At 43.2% G+C, this 19,822-nt stretch overlaps 2 protein-coding genes and 1 long non-coding RNA gene across 4 annotated transcripts; 2 read left to right on the top strand and 1 right to left on the bottom strand.

Annotated features, from left to right (window-relative positions):
- The first annotated feature begins 73 nt into the window (after window positions 1–73).
- On the top strand, window positions 74–14,041 carry LOC122414906 (uncharacterized). Its single transcript, XM_043426576.1, has 16 exons — window positions 74–222; window positions 1,202–1,374; window positions 1,461–1,541; window positions 1,628–1,694; window positions 1,781–2,166; window positions 2,346–2,579; window positions 2,671–3,270; window positions 4,111–4,358; window positions 4,464–4,987; window positions 5,036–10,382; window positions 10,656–11,448; window positions 11,556–12,024; window positions 12,121–12,218; window positions 12,486–12,614; window positions 12,698–12,840; window positions 12,953–14,041. Exons 2-16 carry the CDS (start codon window positions 1,255–1,257, stop codon window positions 12,969–12,971), a joined length of 9,258 nt encoding a protein of 3,085 aa, XP_043282511.1. The 5' UTR covers window positions 74–222; window positions 1,202–1,254; the 3' UTR covers window positions 12,972–14,041.
- On the bottom strand, window positions 13,227–15,708 carry LOC122414908 (uncharacterized). The gene is made up of 3 exons (XR_006261828.1): window positions 15,573–15,708; window positions 14,514–15,403; window positions 13,227–14,289 (listed from the first exon to the last, which is right to left on the bottom strand). It is a non-coding gene; the product is annotated as an uncharacterized lncRNA (long non-coding RNA).
- SCCRO4 (DCN1-like protein SCCRO4) lies at window positions 15,677–19,809 on the top strand. 2 transcript variants are annotated; one of them, XM_043426554.1, is made up of 6 exons: window positions 15,677–16,038; window positions 16,704–16,999; window positions 17,853–18,219; window positions 18,304–18,511; window positions 18,602–18,695; window positions 19,496–19,809. In XM_043426554.1, exons 1-5 carry the CDS (start codon window positions 15,904–15,906, stop codon window positions 18,685–18,687), a joined length of 1,092 nt encoding a protein of 363 aa, XP_043282489.1. In that variant the 5' UTR covers window positions 15,677–15,903; the 3' UTR covers window positions 18,688–18,695; window positions 19,496–19,809. The 2 variants fall into 2 exon arrangements, with proteins under 2 accessions (XP_043282489.1, XP_043282488.1); XM_043426553.1 differs by lacking the exon at window positions 19,496–19,809 and having other exon boundaries at window positions 15,681–16,038; window positions 18,602–18,964.
- Window positions 19,810–19,822: the final 13 nt, after the last annotated feature.

The following is a 19,822-nucleotide window of genomic DNA, read 5'->3' as shown; positions in this document are numbered from 1 at the left end:
CCCGCCGTTTCAGGAGTGGTTCAAGTTCGTGACTAAACGGATTTGGCACTCTTCCGTTTCCTGTTCTTTTTTTCACTATCCCCTCCCCAACGGTTATGGTCCTAGAAGGATTTGAGAATTCTCAAACACGGGAGACACGAGTGGTTATCTCTGAAATTCAACTCATCATGAAGCACGAATAATAGACAAAATAGCATATAAAAAATAACTCCGCTCGAAAAGGTTATTTTTCCGTTAGACGATACTACTACTACACGTTCGGCGGCAGGGAAAGCAAAAAAACTATTTCATTTCGGTATATACACCATCTTGGAAACTCATCGCGGAGCGAGAGAGAGGAGAAAGCGTGTGTTGCTTCACTACTAGCGAACATGGTGGCGTGAAATAGCGCAACGTCGCAACTAGCGTCGGCGACGAGAAAAGTGTCCCAAGATGTCCGCAGATTTGCGATAGGAAGAAGCGCGTACCCCCCGTAAATAAAAATCTCGGCTGTCAATATTTTTTTTTATCATTCAAGCTATTTAAGTTAATTCGGGTTTCTCGCGTCGTTGAATATAAAAGGACTTGAAGGTATGCAGTCCTTCGAAACATTGTCGGGTGATTGATTTTTCCATCATCAAGCGGATCTATCGTCGATTTTTTCTCTCATCTTCTCGACTGTATATTTTTGTGCTCGCGTATGTGCCTTCAAATTGTGTGTTCCCAAGCGGCAAGAAGATCGAGACCACTGGTGCTCGGAAGCTTCTCTTCTGTGAAAAAATACAATTGTACTACAACGCTCCCCGCGTCATCTTTCGTTTCATCTATGTTATATAGATCTTTTCGTGAACAAAAATATTATTTTTTTTTTCGTCACTTTCTTTCGTATACTTTCTTATATCGGTACTCGAGATTGAAGCTGCTAAAGTCTACAGACTTAACCGTTCGTTGAGGCTCGTCATCGGTGTAAACTACTCGATATATTTCGTGTTTGTAGTACTTAAAATATATATATATATATATATATGTGTGTGTGTGTGTGTGTGTGTGCGTGTGTGCGCCCACCGTTTTCTCCATTGGCAAAATTTCGAGTCTCGATAATTAGTATACAATGTCGTTTCGTAATTTTCTTTTCACTTTGAAGCAAGCTATAACTCAAATGTTGAAAATATTTTGCTTATACATCGGGCTGTGTCTAATTTCTTCCTGTTTCTGTCAATAGACGAGCTATAGAAATGTAAATCGCGTGACGTTCGATTCGATCTAATCACCAAAATGTCCAGCGACGGAGATTTACCACCTCAGCCACCAAAAAGAAGACGACTTGCTATTTTGGACAGTGACAGCAGCGGAGGATCCGGCGTAGCTAGAGCACACAGAAAACGTCGTGTTTTCGTAGGGCAATGTTTTTTTTTTTCTTTCCAATTTTACAAGTATCACAATACATGGAAATACACAGAGATAACGGATCAATTTTTCAGAGAGTCTTCAGCGATCCGGATAGTACGGAAGACGACGACGACGACGTAGTACCAAAACCTGTAAATCGTAGAAAAAATTATGTAAGTCGTTGATAACGGCAAGAACATAAATGATAATAGAGCCGATACTAAGAACAGCGGATGAGTTTACATTAAAATATTTTCAGAGAGTTATCAGCGACAACGAAGCGAGTTACAGCGATGATTCGGACACAGAAGATTATTCTCGAAGCGGCAAGTTTCACCATGGTATTTTGGTATTTTGAGACATGTATAATAATTGGAAAGATAGAAATAACGGGCGTGTTTTGTGCGCGCAGGCGAGGAAAGTACGAGTTCGGAATGGCAATCGGATTGGGAAAGTGCGTCGGATGATTCGGAGGAAGAGGAGCAGCGTCTCGGACGGCGTTACGAATCATCGAAATCGTTGAAGAAGAGGAAGAAAGAGAAGGAAGAGAGGCTAGAAGAGGGGGAGGGGGGAACGGCGGTGGCAGCTGGTCTCGATTCGGACGCGAGCGACGGACAATCAGAAAAATGTCCTATATGTCTTTTGGCATTCGGTAAACAACGCGTCGCAACTCCCTCTTGTTGCGAGCATTGCTTCTGTCTTTTGTGCCTCATGGAATGGAGCAAAAATATAAACACCTGTCCTGTCGATCGTCAGGTTTTCACTTCGCTCCATGTTCGAGATAAATTGGGTGGCAAGGTAAGTAACGGAGCAACCCTCGTTCGCGTATATTCGAAAACTTGTTGCTAATACTGCGAGTACGTGCCACTTTGGAATAGGACTCGTAGTATTGAAATCAGATTTTTGAATACGGCTATAATTTTATTGCACACTCGGTAATCTAAACGAGCAAAGAAAGAATATTCGTTTTGATACAGGTGAAGCGACAAATACCCGTTGAAATGAAGTCGAATATCGAAGAACTTGTACAGGAAGATCCTACTTATTGCGAAGTTTGTCATCAGTGCGATCGCGAGGACCGTATGTTGCTCTGCGACGGTTGCGATCTTGGTTATCATCTCGAGTGTCTAAATCCACCGATGCACCAAGTACCAATGGACGAGTGGTATTGTCCGGATTGTTCTCGCAACAGTCAGGACGACGCGGAAGTAGTGAGCACTCTCTCTCTCTCTCTCTCTCTTTTTTTCTATTATATTATTATTTCCATTGAATCGACTTATTCTCGTTGGGAATTGTTCACAGGTTGATATCGATCTCGATGAAATATCGGATTTGATGGCCGAAGCTCGTGGTCTCGGTTTGTCTTATGGTCGTACGCGTACGGGTATACCTAACGAAGCAACGTCAAATTTTGGGCCTCATCGTATGATACCGCGAACTCGTCAAACGGAGCGTGTAAGGGCAAATATTCGGGCAGATCGAGATCGTACTCGCGAAGCTCGTCAATCCTACCGTAATGGCGATGGTGAGGCAAGATTCGATCCCGAACAACCCTCGACTTCGTCTTCCGGTATGGATTCGATTTCAGAAAACGGTCGTAGTACTACGGAAACGCGAACAAGAACGATGTTCGGAGAAGCGAGTAGCGGTAGGAGGAATATTATGGATATGGGTATGCCGACTTCATCTCGGAGCAGTCGTCGCTCGATTAAAAGTACGCGTAAATCGAAGAAACGAAAACGCAGAGTTACGGAGATACCGTCGGGGAACGAGCGAATGGTCCGTCGAGTACGTATTCGCGAGTTCAACGACGACGGTGAGGAACATGAAATCGTCACATACGTTAACGTTGCTCCAGTATCCACCAAGAGACGGAAGAAACGAGGCAAGAAATCGCGCAAGGTATAATCACTCATCCATCAAAAAAAAAAAAAAAAAAAAACCAAACTAATGAAAATAAACAACAAGAATAATAAACGAATAGCAAACATATCCCAAAATGCAACAACATAATGATATTGCATTCGATCATCACTCTTTCAAAGTCAATATGAGATTTTCTAAGAAATGAGATTCGTTATTTTAATCGATAATGGAAAAGAAATGAACAAGATACGCTGTAAATTAATAACAATATTAAGTACAGTCCAGAAAGTTTTGCCACTATCATCATTCTTTCCGATACGCACGCGCGCGCCCACACACACACACACACGCACACCCAGCACCTCGGTCCAAAGTTCACCTCATACTTGGCCAATCGAGCACTCGAGATTGCGTGCGCGTGTGTGCGTTTGCATTTTTTCCATTTTCAACGCCGACAGCAATTTTCAAACGAATCGTATTTATTTATTTATTTATTTATTCGACTTTTTGTTTTTTTTTTTGGTCTATGTAACGAATCCCACTGTTCTCCTATTTGTACCAATAAAAACGTATTCGTCAATAGATGAATTATTTCTTACTTTTTTCGGGCAACGATCTTAGCTCGCAATATTAAAACTCCTCTCGTGTTTCCGGGTTTTTCTCTCTCATACGTTCGACAAGCTTTACGGGCGAATTGTTTGTGCCAATTCGGAGATGAGATGATGCTCAGTTCGGGGTAAAAATGGTTCAGATTCGGGACAGAAAAAACTGATACCACGTCGTCGTATCGCGCAACACTTTCAAATTCCCGATGCTCGTCACTTTAGTATCTTTGTACTTATAATTATTCTATTGAAATATTTTTATTCCATTCAGAAGCGAAAAGTAAAACGCGCCCGCACCGTGTCCTCGATGGCAGCAGCAATGAGCACGGTAAAAAAACGTTTGGCGAATACCTTAGGAATAATTACGCCGAGCGGACGTCATGATCTAGCCGGTCCTAGGGTGAAAGTGCGCAAAGAACGGAGCGAGCGTGGTGATTTAAATGATTCGAGATTCCGTGCTGGAATCACTCAAGTCAGTATTCTTGGTAACAACCTCGGCCTCGACTACAGCCCACCAGGGTAAGTTTATTTAAATTCCACTTTTCCAAATGCGATAGAAAACTTGAAACTCGTCAAATATTACGACAAATTAATGTTTAACTCAACTGTTGTCGTGACGCATAGGTCGGACGAAGAGATCGATGACAGAGGAATATCGGGGAATGGCCCGATAATCGGTGCGCATCGTCGTTCGGCGTTGTTATCGACGAGACGTCGCGTTGCTCTCAAAGGAATCATTGAAGAAAATCCAATGGGCAACGGTGGTGATATTGTTAGTGGCGGTGGTAATGGTGTCGGTCGTGGTGCCGGCGGTTACGGTGGCGGGTGTTGTTCCGACATGAGAAAAACGGAGACGACGACATCGAGGACGAGCGATTCCCCTATTATAATCGATCTTATTGGTACGATTATCGAGAGTCAAGAATTGTGGCATTCGCGAAGAAAAACGGATGTTACGCTTAAAGCCGACGGAACGTTGGTGATCGAGTCGAAAAATCATGAAAACTCGCATAGCATAAACAACAACGAAAGTCCAGTGAAGAAGAAAGATGTGACGTTGCCGATGTTGAACAGTGAACCACCGCTCGAGCTGTCTGGCGTCAGTCCGAACGCCATAATTCAAGCACCCATGTACAGTAATCCACGCGGCGGCGGAAGCGGAGGAGGTGGAGGAGGAGGAGGTGGTGGAGGGGGAGGGGGTGGTAACAGAGGAAATTTCCGAGGTGGTTATCGGGATGGTTCGCGACATAGTCAAGGCAGTAATCAAAGTGGTAGTTACGGTGGGCGTGATTCGTACGCGGGTGGTGGAAGGCACAGTTACGGGGGTACGGGAGGAATGCGCGACAATTTTGCCAACCGAGAATTTGGAGCGATCGCAAATTACAATCAAAACTTTGAATTCCGTGGAGCCGGCCCTTTTGGTGGTGGTGGCACGCCACCATTTAGAAATCGTAATCCACAGCATTTTCGAGCGGAAAGACTCCGTCCGCCCTCGATGTCCGAGAGACCGCCGATATTCTCATCACCAATGGATCCGATTAATCACGAACGGCCGCCGCATCTACCGGGTTTTCCTCATCACAATCGTTTTACCGGTCCGAGACTGGGTTTAGGACCGCCACCGGGTCCACCACCGGGACCACCACCCGGGACGCATTCAAATATGCCGGGTTCGCTTATTACGAGACCTCCACCTCCGCCTCCACCACCGTCACCGGGCGGCGTCGTCCCCGCCGCTGCCGTCGTTAACAGCACCAGCACTAACACCATCACCACCACCACCGCCACCACCACCATCACCACCATCACCGCCACCACCGCCACCGCAACCGCCGGTACGACCGCCACCACCGCTATTACCAACCTATTACACATCGTCGAGCCAACTAAGGACTTCCGTCAGGATTTTCATACTCCGCCACCGCGAAGCAACAATCACGAAGCAACAGCTTTTGCTTCGCAGTTGCAACAATCGCCTCCGCCGCCTCCGTCAACTGGAAATACAGCGAGCGCTGACCCAACGACTCCGGAGCATCCCGACTCCCGAGAGGAGGATGATTGTGATATATATTGCGACATCGAGACCGGTAACAAATCTGACGACGATCAATTTCCCGAAAAACAACCATTGGCCCGTGAGAACGACGACGGGGGTGGTTCGATCGCGCTTCTACCCCCTCCTGAGCCACCCTCCGGCCTTCTTGATTTCGAGGATAACTCCAAAAGCGATAAGGACAATGACAGCGATCAAGATCTCGTGATCGACGATACTCCGCTCAAAGACGAACGGGTTTTGTTGTCGGGTGGTGGTCAACGATGCGACGACAAGTACGATCCTTTTGCTGCTGACAGCGACACAAACGAGGAGGAAGACGACGAGAACGAGAAGGACCCGGGGAAAAACAGTGTTGGAGAAAAGCTTGAAAAAGAGAAGAAAAAAAAGAAAAAATGCCCCGATGAAAGCGGCAGCAGTGGAGTTTTGAATCCGCCACCTTTGCCCCCCATATTTCCCGGCGCAACCAATCTCCGGCGTGACAAATCTGGGTCGAATCCTCTTTTGCGGTTGACCGCTTACGACGTTGGCGAAGATGAAGAGGAGGAAGAAGAAGAAGAAGAGGAAGAGGAGGAGAAGATGAAGATGAAGGAAAAGAATGATAGCAACGACATAGGCAAAGACAAGGAAAAAAATGGTGACCGTGAGGGCAACGGCGGTGGCGGTGATGACGACGATGACGACGGTGTTGATTCGCAGAACGACTGTCCCAACTTTTCAATCTACTCCTCGGAAACAATCGACGTTGCTAGACACACCGAACAACAATTGTCTCAACAGATCGGGCCGCTTGAGCCACCCCCCCTGCCTCCCGATATGCCGGACGACGACGATGTGATCGTCGGTGACGTGCAGAGCTGCGATCTCGCTGATATTCCCGAGCCCTCCGATCCATACGTCGAAGCCTTGAGAAAAGAGAGACAGACCCTCAGTCGTATACCACCGAAAAAAATCTCTAACGATTCCCGTGGAAAGATAACCTTTAAAATTGGTAATAAATTCAAGCTTAACAACAAACTGAGCAATCTTTACGACGAGCTCGATGAAAATATTCAGGTCTCGATAGAGCAGGAAAAAGAGATCGAGGAAAAGAGAAAAATCTTACGACCGAGCGCACCGGAGGATAGTACTGAAAAGAGAAGGGATGTCGACAACGCGAACAAGGAAGATGAAATATGCCGTACGAGCGATAATAAGGCCACTACTAGGTCCGAAACGAAGGGAAGGTCGAGCGAGGAGGAGGAGGAGGAGGATGCAACGGGAAGAGGTTTAAAAAACAAGTGGTTGTTTGAAAAAAATGATGGAAAGAAAAAGGACGATATAACGAATTGGACAGCGGTGGCAACAACTCCGGCGGCCGAACAATCGAGCAACACAAAAGTTGACAGGAAAGAAGACGAAGAGACGGATAATCGAATCAATGCCGGGGAAATTTCAACGAGCGAAGAACGCGACCATAAGAATCGAACTGAACCGGACGATTGTTTGGCCATGTCGACCATAGATCTCACCGAAAAGAGTTCCGATACGATAATCTCCATAGCGGAAAGCGTACCGCCACAGAGCGCAATGTCGCCGAGAAAGCATCGCTCGAGTCAACAACACAGCCGACACCATCGAGGTCTCTCGAGTCCAATCAACGACAAAGAAAAAACACAAACGACGAGACAATGGAAATCGTTGGCTTGCGAAGGACGATCGAGCGAGGAAGATGAAAAATTACGAGGATATCAAAGCGACGAGGATGGTAACGATTTGGCGAGAAGGAGCGTCGCCGCTGATGCCGATACCGGTATAAACAGTCGAATAAGGAAAATTCGTAAATTACGGAAACGTTCGAGTCGCTTAGACAGATCGTCTCGCAGTGAACACAGCGATACGGAGGATGAGGAAGAGGAGGAAGGAGAACGCAGCAGTGAAAACGAAGAAGGCGGTGGTGGTGGGGGTGGTGGTAGTAGTAGTAGTAGTAGTAGTAGTAGTACGAAAAAGAATCGAGCGAAAGATTCGTGTTCGAGCAGTTTGGATCGTAATCGAGCAGGTGCGAGTTCCTCGTTCGACGTCGACGACGAAACAGAAAATTTTCCACTAGAAAAAGAGGAGGGAATCGTCGTGGTTGTTGGAGATTCAAAAGAAAAAGGAAACGAAGAAAACGGGGATGGTTGGGAATCGGAGGGTGCTTATACGCCTTGTAAGGATGAAAGGCCGATCAGAGAACAGCAGCAGCAGCAGCAGCAGCAGCAGCAGCAGCAGCAGCAGCAGCAGCAGCAGCAGTATGAGCATCTGCAACAACAGCGGGAAAAGGTAGCTGCTCCGTCCTTGTCTCCTTTTGAGAGCGGTTTGGAGCCGATTACCCCGCCAAAGGATCGTTCAAACGATGATCTCGACGTATGTCGGACCCCCGTGGGTTACGCTGGTCTTGGTACCGAAGCAATTTCCGAAACCGACGAGGCCATGAACTTTGAGGACGAACTGACGTTGCTCAGTTTGCGGAAAGAGAAAGAAATGGAAGAGGGCGAGATTACCGAGGACGGCAAATTATTATCCAAGAAACATTCGGCCGGGAAATCCGCAGACAGCGAGGACGCCAAGCGGAAGAGAAATAAAAAAGAGAAGAAGGAAAAGAGCAAAGAGTCAGAAAAGAACAAAGAAAATATAGCGTCGGAAAATCAAGTAGCTTGGAAGAAAATATCAAAGAGCACCAGGGATCGGCAATATCGGGACAAGGACAAACGTTCGAGATCGCGCGAACGTGACAAGAATAAGCCAAAGAAAAAATTCAAGGGATCCGCAGGAGGGACGGGGACGACGAGTACGACGACGGTGATACCGGGAAGTACGGGAACGGGAACGGGAACAACGAGCGGCAGGAAAAAAGAAAAAAGGAAAGAACTCGCTCGTTACGACGTAAGGAAAATCGTGGCGGAAAAGCCAGCGAGGCCGCGGAAAGACGAGTACGGGCGCGACATACGGGATTACTCGCGGAGCAAGTCACGCGGTTCTCGTAGCTTATCCCGTCAGCCGAGCCTCCTGTCGAGGGACCGTCGCTCGCGTTCGTACTCGCGGATCCGCTCGAGATCGCGCACAAGATCCCGGCAACGCCGCTCTTCGTGGTCTCGGGATCGTAGGTCGGTGTCCAAGGGACGAAGATCTTTTTCGAGAAGGCGCTCCGTTTCACGGACGACGAGACGGAACAACAAACGTTCAATTACACCGAGACGATCGTTTTCGAAGAGACGCTCGATATCGCGCAGGCGGGGTAGCTCAAAGTCACCGGTAAACCGACGGAGACGTTCGCTTTCCGGCAGGCGTCGGCGTAGATCATCCTCGAGGAAGCATCGTTCGCGCTCCCGCGAAAAGAGAAAAGACAAAACAAAGGGGAAACACAAATCGCGAAGTCGTTCCCGAATACGAAAGCGCACGCGTTCGAAAACTCCAACGAGCAAGCGATTGAGCTCCAAGTCACGGGACAAGAAACACACCAAGAGAAAAATCCAACATAGCCGATCGCGCTCGAAGCATCGCTCTTTATCGAGAGAACGGGATCGTAATAGAAATTGGAACGCGGCGAATGAAAAGCAAATGGAGAGGGATCGCAATTTTTCACGAGAAAAAGATGTTAATCGCGAATCATGGAGCGCTCAATGGACTCCCTCTTGGTCGAGATCCAATTCCCCGATCGTTAATCAACATCAAGATTTGGGTGTGCACGCGACGTCGTGGTCACCACCCGTCGCTCTCGACGGCTCCAACGTTCCGCCCAAAAATCTCACCGTTATACTCACCAATAAAGAAGCGGTTAAGAAGAAAAAGAAAGAAAAAAGGAAAGAGAGTAAGAAAGGACGCGGCGGTGGCGAAACGGAGAGACGGAAAAAGACAAAACGAACCAAAACACCGCCACCCTCGAAAGAAGTTTTTGCCAGCGGTGATAACATATTGGTAAGCGTGTGTTTCAATAAAGATAATGAAACATCGATGGCCACGGGCTTGCCGGAATTGCCCGAAACGATACCGTTGTTGACAACGAGCAAACGACGCAGACGAGAACCACCGATACAATCTATCGAGCCCCCTAAAAAACCCAAGAGAGATCGAACGAAAGAAAAACGTGCCAAGTCACCCAAACAGCCGGCTTGTAGTAGCGGTGCTCCCGGTGGTGCTCCCAGCGGAGCTAAGAAGGAGAGAAAGAAAAAATCCAAAGCGGCTGAAATCGCAGCAACGAAAAAGCCAGTTGCGGTAATCGATCTCGATCAATCACCCTTTCGCGAGCAAACACCTTCGCCTCGGGACGTTATCGTTCTCAGCGACGATGATGACAAGCTGGTACAACAAATGGCTACACCGGAACAACATTCTTGTTCGGCCATTCCCCACGAGCATGATCAATTCGTCGTTTCGCAAGGCCCGAAAACTCCTCCCGAGCCACAAAATAAATTTTCCATACCAGGTAACAAAGTTAATAATCTTCGATCATCCTTGATGAATCCATTACTCGAGAGAGGGAAACAAGGAGGAGGGGGAGGAGGAGGAGGCGGCGGCGGCGGCGGTGGTGGTGGTGGTGGTGGTGGTGGTGGTGGTAGTGGCGGCGGTGGCGGCGGCGGCGGCGGCGGCGGAGGAGGAGGAGGGGAACAAAAGAGTGGAAAGGAGCAAAGGGAAGAACTGGAGGAAGAGGAGGAGGAGGATGAGGAGGCAGTGGCGGTAGAGGAGGAAGAAGAAGAAGAGGACGGTGAAGAAGAAGAAGAAGAAGAAGAAGTAGAAGAGGAGGAGGAGGAGGAGGAGGAGATTGGAGAGCAGGAAGAGATTGATCGGAGAGTCGACGAAGAGCTGGAGATGAGAGCCCAAGAGGAATTGGAACTTCGATTGAAAATAGGTCCTAATACACCCCCCGAACCACCTTCCTCGCCGCCGACATCGCCCGATGCATACGATCCCTTTGATCCTACTAAATCACGATCGCCGACGCCAACCGCCAGTCAAGACGCGACCTCAAACGACGACCGGGATAGAAATCAACGTAACAATTCACCGAGGAAGCAACAGCAGCAGCAGCAGCAGCAACAGCAGCAGCAGCAGCAGCAACAACAACAACAACAACAACAACAACAACAACAACAACAACAACAACTGCAGCAGCAGCAGCAGCAACAACAACAACAACAACAACAACAACAACAACTACTACAACTACAACAGCCAATACAACACGAGGCTGATGATGAAAATTTAGTCGGAATCGATAGTGCACAAACACAGGATAACGTTCAGAGCAATGATAAACAACCGATTGAAAAACCAAAAATTATATCAATGGTGACACTGAAGCGCGCTTCGCCGAATCGCGATGCATCGCCCGTTATCATCGACAATCAGACGGAAAGTGTACAGGTATCGGAAAACTTGGTACTAACCAAGATGCAACAAAATCAACAAATCGTACAATCAATAATTAATCCTTTCGCAACGATCAATCCTGTATTGGCGACCGTCGCAGCTGCTGTACAAAGAAGCGCTATTTTCAATACCAGCACTCCAATTATCGGCCAGAGAAATCACCAACAGGTTCGTTTTGATCGTTCCCCCCTTTATTCCTACTTGAGAAAATGGCTGAGCGATACCGGTGTCAATGAAAAAAAATGTAATGTTTTGTTAACTTTCGTTCATTTCAGGCGAATCGAATTTCCCCAAATACTCAAATGAAACAACGTGCGATTGACAGGCCGCAATTACCAAATTTATTTGCCAATGCCCCGAAGCCGATACCAATCCGCATGCAAAAGAGCTTACAACATAAAAATCTTTCGACCGCCGGGCAAAACGGAAGCGATGCGAATCTTGAAATGACCAACGATACCGTTATTGACATGTCATCTCCTTACTCACCGGGTTCGAGTCTCAGCGACGGTATTTTCGATCCACCGAGTCCTGGTGGCGGTGGCGGTGGCGGCAATAATAACGTCGTCTCTTCCCCGCTTAATGTAGCGGGTGGCAATAATAAAATGCTCGCCTCCAAAAATAAATCCAACGAGAAGAAGGATGCTTTCGATTCGCTTTTCGGTAGTTCTCCAGCGATGAAAGCGGGCAAGACGACAAGAGGCAGCAGAAAAATCGTGGAAAGAGAAAAGAGAAGCAAAAAATGTTTGTATTCGTGTTTGATTTTTTGTGGTAGCGCTAGCAATGGTAGTCATCTTTAAATATTTATCACTTTCTCTTTTACTTGGTAATTCGGAGCAGCTACCAATCCAAAAGTTGGTGTGCGCATGGATGAGAATCAATTGCAGATTTTGGACGATCTTCCAAGTTCAGCCGTGGAAATGCAGGTAAAGGACAAGGTCCGTATCACAGCGAATTTGATTTTTCATTATTTATCGAATGCGTAAAAAAAAAAAAAAATACTCTCGGTTTGACCCCGGAGCTTTTGTACAAGAAGCTGTGATAAGTCCTCCGCCAAGAGTATTTTTCGGGGGGAAAGAAAAGAAATAATACAAACAAGTTGTTGGCACTCTTGTGCATCTGTAATATGACAGTTTTCAATATCTTGTTATTTTTTTTTTTTTTTATTATTCATCACACTCACGCTTCGTATCTTGTCCGTATAGTTTTTGAAGAAACTCAATCGCCAAGAGAGGGTCGTTGAAGAAGTCAAATTGGTCCTGAAGCCTCATTACACGAAAAAACACGTGACGAAAGAGGAATACAAGGATATTATGCGAAAAGCCGTGCCGAAGGTTGGTAGTGTTTCATTAACATCGATCGCCGATGAATGCATTCATAAAATCAATTAAACGAAAATTCCCTCTCTTCGTTGCAGATATGTCATAATAAAACGGGCGAGATCAATCCTAAAAAAATTGCTCAGCTCATCGAAGCTTACGTGAGAAAATGTCGTTCTGGTAAGAAAAGAAAACTACCAACGCTCCCAGTCAATTCAACAGGAAAAACTGTCAAGCCCGCGTGAGTAATTGAATAAATTGAATTAATACATTTTTAAATCTCAAATTTCGTATCCGTAAGTATTGATTGTGAAAAAAAAAGAAAAAAAAATATTGATTTCTTTCGTAAACAGGAAGAATCTATGGAGCTGATCGTGCGACGAAAATTCTAGAAGCACAAGTATTTCTTCGACGATAGGAAAATCCTGGAAACGTGAATAAAAAGTAAACTTGGAATGCGGAATGGATGAAAGAGAAGGAGAGATGAAGAAGAGCGATAGAGTACTACGATAGCAAACCGGCTAATTGTGTCCGGTCATCATTAACATTTATTTCTCCTTCATCGACCGAACAATGTGTATTCTGTGTACATACCTAAACTGATTGAATTTAAGCGCAATATTTGTATTTATCCGTATGCAGTAGTTTTCACGCGAACGTTTGCAGTTCGTATAATGAGTGAAATTCATTGTTAATTTTATTACATAGTCTTATTATATGATAATTAAGGTAGTTCACAATCGTCTTATTGTAAAATTACAGAAAATTAAAAGCAAGCGAGAGAGAGAGAGAGAGAGAGAGAGCGCTTGAGCTGTGTGTGTGTGTGTGTGTGTGTGTGTGTGTGTGTGTTGTATAGTAGCACGTGTCGCCAAGTACCGAGACGATCATAATTCTTCACTACTACATCGCGTGCGGAGAGATGTTTAGCTGAAAATGTTGGTAGCGCGCGTGGAGAATCTTTTTAAACGTACACAATCGCAAAGCAATACTCAATATCCTGTTGGTTTTTTGTTTCTCATTAACAGTGGTTGATATTCTTCGCGATTCAGCAAACCTCACCCGTGCCCTGATGATGTATTATTTAATTTCTAAAAAAACTGGATAGAAAAAATATGAAGAAAATCAATAGAAAAGAAACAAACGTTTAGGTGTAATTGTATAACGAGAGTGGCCTGTATCAGAACTTTTTCACACGACTAATCGTATATTGTATCATCATCGTTTAACAAACTACTTCCAACAGTCACTGTCGATAATTATATAAATATTAATAATAGTGATCATGAAAAAACGAATGTTACATCTCGCTTTGCTATTTGTCTCCGTGATAATGATAAAAATGAATGGTTCGCTAATTCCGGGAAGACAAAAAAGTACTATGATTAAATATTGTTCCAGGTTTGAAGTATGTACAAAATAAATGAAAAAGCGTTAGCCTGAAATTTATTCAAGATTTTGAAGTACCCCGAAAACCGTTGAAAAGATTCCTATTAAACATTCTCGCTTTGTATTTTTTCTTCCGTCTCATCTTGTACTATTCTGCTCATTGGGACAAAGTATTTGGGAATATTATGAAAATAACGACGGATCTTACATTTTTTTTGTCCTTCCGATATTTTAATCATATGTATTCTTTGTTATCACAGACACCACGAATCACGCGCGTATAAGACAACATTTGGAACGAGCTCTTAAAAAAAAAACACATTTACGTCGAACTTTAGAAATCGTGCACCATCATATTATATCGTTTTCTTCGGATAGCATTGATGCCCTTCAAACTCCAGTAAAAAATAACGGATAAAAATTTAAAAATGAAAAAAAAAAAAAAAATTTTTAATCAAGATATACCTCATAATTGTTTTATGAGCAATCATGGTAAAAGGCTAAAAACTGTTCAAATAAAATACATACTTTGAAATTTTTCAAATTTTCACGTACGCGTGCCATATATATTGGATTTTCTTGCCGATATATAGAATTTGTTCGACCTCTCTCGTGATGGCAGTACCATCGGCGATCCGTGCACTCCCTCCGCGTAGCGTTGATCCGATGAGACATAAACATAATAATATAAGTACGTGGTAAGTCAAGTCAGTTTCGTTTTTGGAGAAGAAAATTTTTTAGGCGACAACAAGCATTAAAAAAAACGGCCCGGAATCGGGCATATTTTTACTGGATAATCAATATATGCCCTTGCACACGTGTCACACATTTTCCCCTATATATACCCGCTTATTATTCCACCACCTGCTTTATTTGAAAGAATTACGAATTCGGATTATTCGTATATATGATCGTATAACCACAGCGCCGTGTGTATATCACACGTTCTCGCCACGCGCAATAAATAAGTGTGGTCAAAAAATATACTTTCGTATCACAATAAACATAATACTATATATAGTTGACAATTCGGCAAGGACTTATTTATTGATGTGAACTTGATACATACCCGTTTATCGTCTCTCTGTTTCTGGATATGAGATATTGAAGTATATAAAAAAAACGCGCGGGATAGAGAGAGAGAGAGAAAAGCGCGAAAAGGTAGGGAGAGAAGAGGGTATATATATATATATATCATTTCAGCAGTTTGCCAATATTTTGAAATTCATTTATAATGTATATTCAAATTCCTGATTTGAAAATACAAAATCATACATTTTAATCATCAGGATATAGACATTATTTTCCTCTTATTCTTGTTCAAGCAGCGATTTGGAGTGTTGAGATAAAAGAAAAAAAACCGTAACACAATAACAGAAGAACAACCTTTCGGCTTGCGACCAAGTCGATGATGCGTTCTAAAAAGATTAAGAATTATTGTGGTATTAATAAAGAAGAAAAAAAAACGAAATCCCATTAAATCGAAATTTGAGAACATCAATTGTTTTCCTCTCCTTTTCTTTTTTCCCGCCGCCGCCCGTTTTAGACTCAACTGTAATATATAATATACCACATAATATAATTCACCCTTTTATTTTTCTCAATGTTAATTTCTCGGTCAAGCCGTGTGCTCTTCGCTTCCTCGTTCCAACTGTAAAAACTCATGTTACAGTTTGTGTAGCTACTCCGTCCGTATTCCAGCCACTGTCGCGCTTCTATATCGCTCGTACTTTATTCTCTCGCTCTCGGAATTAATCTGTGAAAAAGAAAAAAACAAAAATTGAAGAATAAATTGAAGATTGCTGGGTATAGGACAAAGTTTCGGAAGCGCAGTGACGAACGAAAAAACAAACAAAGCAAATTATCAAAAGTGCAAAAAAAACGAACGAAAAAAGTGTCGAATATTTGGGATGTATTGATGAACCTAACCTCGATATCGTCGAACGTAGAGACGGCCGAAAAGGAGCAGTTGAATCGTCGTCAAGAAACGCGATACATCACCGATCAGTTAAACTCGTTTAATTTGTCGGGAAACGTTCGTTACAATTACACGGTAAGCTTGCACGGTGAATTTCTTTTTTTTATCCCACACATTTCATCATCTTGCACCAGTTTGATACACGTCAAATTTCTCGATAATTAAATATTTTCCCTTCCGGACGATTCCCAATTGTTTTCGCTACTCCCTCTCTCAAACTGCATGATTTTCTCGCCGAAGCAGTCTCATTTCTTTCATTATACCCGTAAATTTCGTTATAATGACACACAAAGATCTTTTTTTGATGATAACTATTCGGCCTTTCTTATCGCATACCGTGGCATAAAATCGTCGTTTAAAACTATATGATCTGAAAATGAGGAGAAATTTAAAGGGTGAACTATAGTAATCTTGAATTGACTGACATTTGTCAGCATTCAGGAATGCATCTTTTCCATGATGAAGGCAACGGTACTGTATTCAGTAAGAAACTCCCAAGTTGAACGAGTTTGCACAAATTTCTCAATATGCAGTTAATTTTTCACAAATCGATCGAGCCTCTGTTTTTTTATTCATCATTCGTTTTAAGCAGCAACATTGAGGCACGTTCGGTCGCTTAGTCACAGACAATGATAAATATAGAACTACAATAACGGATGATGGAGTTATCCGAATATTTTCCACATTGACGATTGATGATAACTTTTTCACTCAGGGCCTGTCGTTCATTTTTATTTTAGACCCCTTGGGGGGAGGACAACAGTGCTGTGCGAGGACTTTGCAATTCAAACGTCAACAGATTTGGAAGAATTAACGAAGCAAGAGAAGACAGAAGTCGAGAAGGGGTTTTAGGTTTAGGAGGTGGAGGGATGCCTCGCAGTAAGCGGAGAGCGCCCTCCAGTACGAATCATCATCCCCACCATCATCATCACCATCATCATCATCATCATCATCACCCCTCTACCGATATGACTCCTAGCACAAACGAGGATAATGTTCCTCGTCATCCTTCGAAAAGGCTCAGACACACCTCCAGGTAAATTTGAATTCTTAGCATAACGATTCGTTTTAGAAAACGGATATACAAAAAGAGGGTCCGTTGTATCTATCAGTTTTTCAATTATTATGTTCTCTGGAACCGATTATATGAATATTTGTTAAATTTGAGAAAATTCGCTACATCATTCTCGATATGAACGAACGTTAATCATTTGTATTAATCAGTGTGTGTGTGTGTGTGTGTCATGTGCGAGCTCCACGAGATGTATTTAGTAAATTATTAATCGGAAAGTCACAATTCGACGAAACATAGGCAATTGGCAGGCAGGAAAATTAACTGATGATTATTCTTCGTTGGATGCACCTACCGCGGAAGATATATACGTTATACGTTCGTAAAGAAAAGTGAGAGAGGGGAAGAAGCAAAGCCCCAAAATAGACTGTTCACAGATTTAGTCTGCCCTTCCCTGCCCCACGGGACGGTCCAATTTTTTGGCTTATTCAACGAGCGTTAATTTTTTTCTTTTTTTCTTCTATTTTTTTTTCCGATTCTCCGTTTCACCTCGACGAGGTGTGAGAGCTAAGAAATTGTGGAGGTGCTATTGTCGCGAAGTTTGGATAAGGAACAAATTTTTTTTCGATAATCGCGAAACTGTACCTCTTCTCGTTGTCTTTTTGAATATTTTGAATAAGAGTTGCATTTTTGCTATCCATACAGTCTTTACCAATAGTAAACTACGCAAGAATCTATTAAGCTTGAATAAAGCGGTGCATGGATGACACAAGGTTCTTAAATAATTTTTATAATTAAAAAAATTATTACAAATCTGTATTATGTGAATAATTGACCGCTCGTTAAGGTAATACTTTGAACGTTACTTATCATTTAGTGCGAGGCGCCACACAAAATCGGATGATGTCTCGAGTGCTTCGTCATTTTCGCAAAAGCGATGCGTCGCTTGGTTTCGCGAATACACGATACCTGACGATCCGGACACTCTTGGACCTGAGGGAATGGAAAAATTCTGCGAGGACATTGGTGTGGAACCGGAAAACGTAGTGATGCTCGTACTCGCTTACAGAATGAACGCCCGTCAGATGGGTTTTTTCACACTTACCGAATGGTTGAAGGGACTCTCCGAGCTGCAGTGTGATTCCGTAAACAAAGTACAACAGAAGCTCGAATACCTAAGAAACCTGTTGAATGATCCGCACACGTTCAAAGGAATCTATCGATACGCTTATGATTTCGCTAGGGTGAGCGCGCGCGCGCGACCGTTCCCTTTAATTCTTTTTTACCTTTTCATGAATTTTCTTTGAATGAATGAATCCTCATTTTAGGACAAAGATCAGCGCAGTATGGATATGGAGACTGCACGAGTAATGTTACAATTACTGTTAGGAAAGCATTGGCCATTATTTTCTCAATTTGCACAATTTCTAGATCAGTCCAAGTATAAAGTTATAAACAAAGATCAATGGTGCAACATATTGGAGTTTTCGCGAACCATCAATCACGATTTATCGAATTACGATTTGGACGGAGCGTGTGAGTTTTTAAATACTCGGTCTATTTTATTCTCCATCCTCTCATAATATAGAGAAATAATCAAACGTTGATTATTAATATTAATTCCAGGGCCAGTGATGCTCGACGAATTTGTCGAATGGCTGAAACTACAACGAGGAGAAGGGGCTTCTTCGACGGAAGTCCGAGGCAGCTGAAAAGAAGGGTGAACATTAAATCTCGCTTCGTCATAAGTATTCAACATTTTTAAAATTCAAAACGCAAGAGAAAACTGCAAGAGAACAAAAAATATCCGAAAAAAAATTACATAAACAAAAACGAAAGTCCCTCCTGATAAGCAACCATTTATTAATTACTCATATGTCCCGGATTAATCGGAAAAAAAAAAAGAACAAAAGAATCGATATGGAGAACAGAAAAAATGTAGAAATTGAAATTTTGGCATTCGAATTCACAATGAATCAGTACACATTATTTCGATTGATCGTTTTTTTTTCTCCACTTTACCATCGGCTCGCAATAATTATTATGTAATGTGTCAAGTTCAACGTTGACATTGGAAGATGCCGAGAGCTAGAGAATGTGTTGGGATAATAAGAGATACAAAGTGCGATGATCTCAGGCTCGTTCTGTAAGCAGACCCTGCTTTATTAGAATCCAGAGAAAAATAAAACCCAATTCTCCCGGATTTCGAATAATTTTTTTTTTCTTTTTGTTCATCAAGTAAACGTTTTATTTCAATCGTTGATCAGCCGATGAGATTTTTCGTATCTCTTTGTAAGGAATAATCAAGAAGCGATTTTGACATGAATCTCTCTTCCGATGCTCGGGTTCTAATAAAAAATAAGCTTATAACAATAATCATAATCTATACTGATAATATTTTGTCCGAGTTTAATTTCGTTACGTGCATATAGAGACAACACAACAAATAATAATAATAATAATAATAATAGAATTAAAATATGAAAAGAACACATAAAACGTAATTCGCATTTGGAATAGCGAACCGATGGCGACAACGTTGTGGGTTTGTTTGGAATGTTCAACGCGATTGTATTTCGAGCATTTACAATTCAAGGAGTAAGGACCACCACCACCTGACGACCGTGACTGTAAATACACAGAAAAACCAAGAAGAAGAGGGATCAGCATTGTCGGACCATTGATGTCGTATTAATAGAATTTTGGTTGAGTCGAAAAGAGAAAGAAAACAGAGCTCTTTATCTGAATGAAACGTATGGTTGTTTATAAGAAAATATTCCTGCAAAAATTCTATTACCGATAAGAAGAAATAAAATGGTCCATTCAATCGAAAATCGATTCTCATTG

Source organism: Venturia canescens, chromosome 8 (assembly GCF_019457755.1).
Source record: "Venturia canescens isolate UGA chromosome 8, ASM1945775v1, whole genome shotgun sequence".
NCBI classification, from domain to species: Eukaryota; Metazoa; Arthropoda; class Insecta; order Hymenoptera; family Ichneumonidae; genus Venturia; species Venturia canescens.
The sequence above is the reverse complement of the archived record's forward strand: the minus strand, read 5'-3'. Positions and strand labels throughout refer to the sequence as shown.

Coding starts and splice junctions, on each gene's coding strand:
- SCCRO4 (XM_043426554.1), top strand. CDS start 15,904: ATGAACCTAACCTCGATATCGTCGAACGTAGAGACGGCCGAAAAGGAG. Junction 17,000..17,852: donor AGGCTCAGACACACCTCCAG/GTAAATTTGAAT, acceptor CTTATCATTTAG/TGCGAGGCGCCACACAAAAT. Junction 18,512..18,601: donor TTACGATTTGGACGGAGCGT/GTGAGTTTTTAA, acceptor TATTAATTCCAG/GGCCAGTGATGCTCGACGAA.
- LOC122414906 (XM_043426576.1), top strand. CDS start 1,255: ATGTCCAGCGACGGAGATTTACCACCTCAGCCACCAAAAAGAAGACGA. Junction 4,988..5,035: donor CATGTACAGTAATCCACGCG/GCGGCGGAAGCG, acceptor GTGGAGGGGGAG/GGGGTGGTAACAGAGGAAAT. Junction 12,615..12,697: donor TGCGAAAAGCCGTGCCGAAG/GTTGGTAGTGTT, acceptor TCTTCGTTGCAG/ATATGTCATAATAAAACGGG.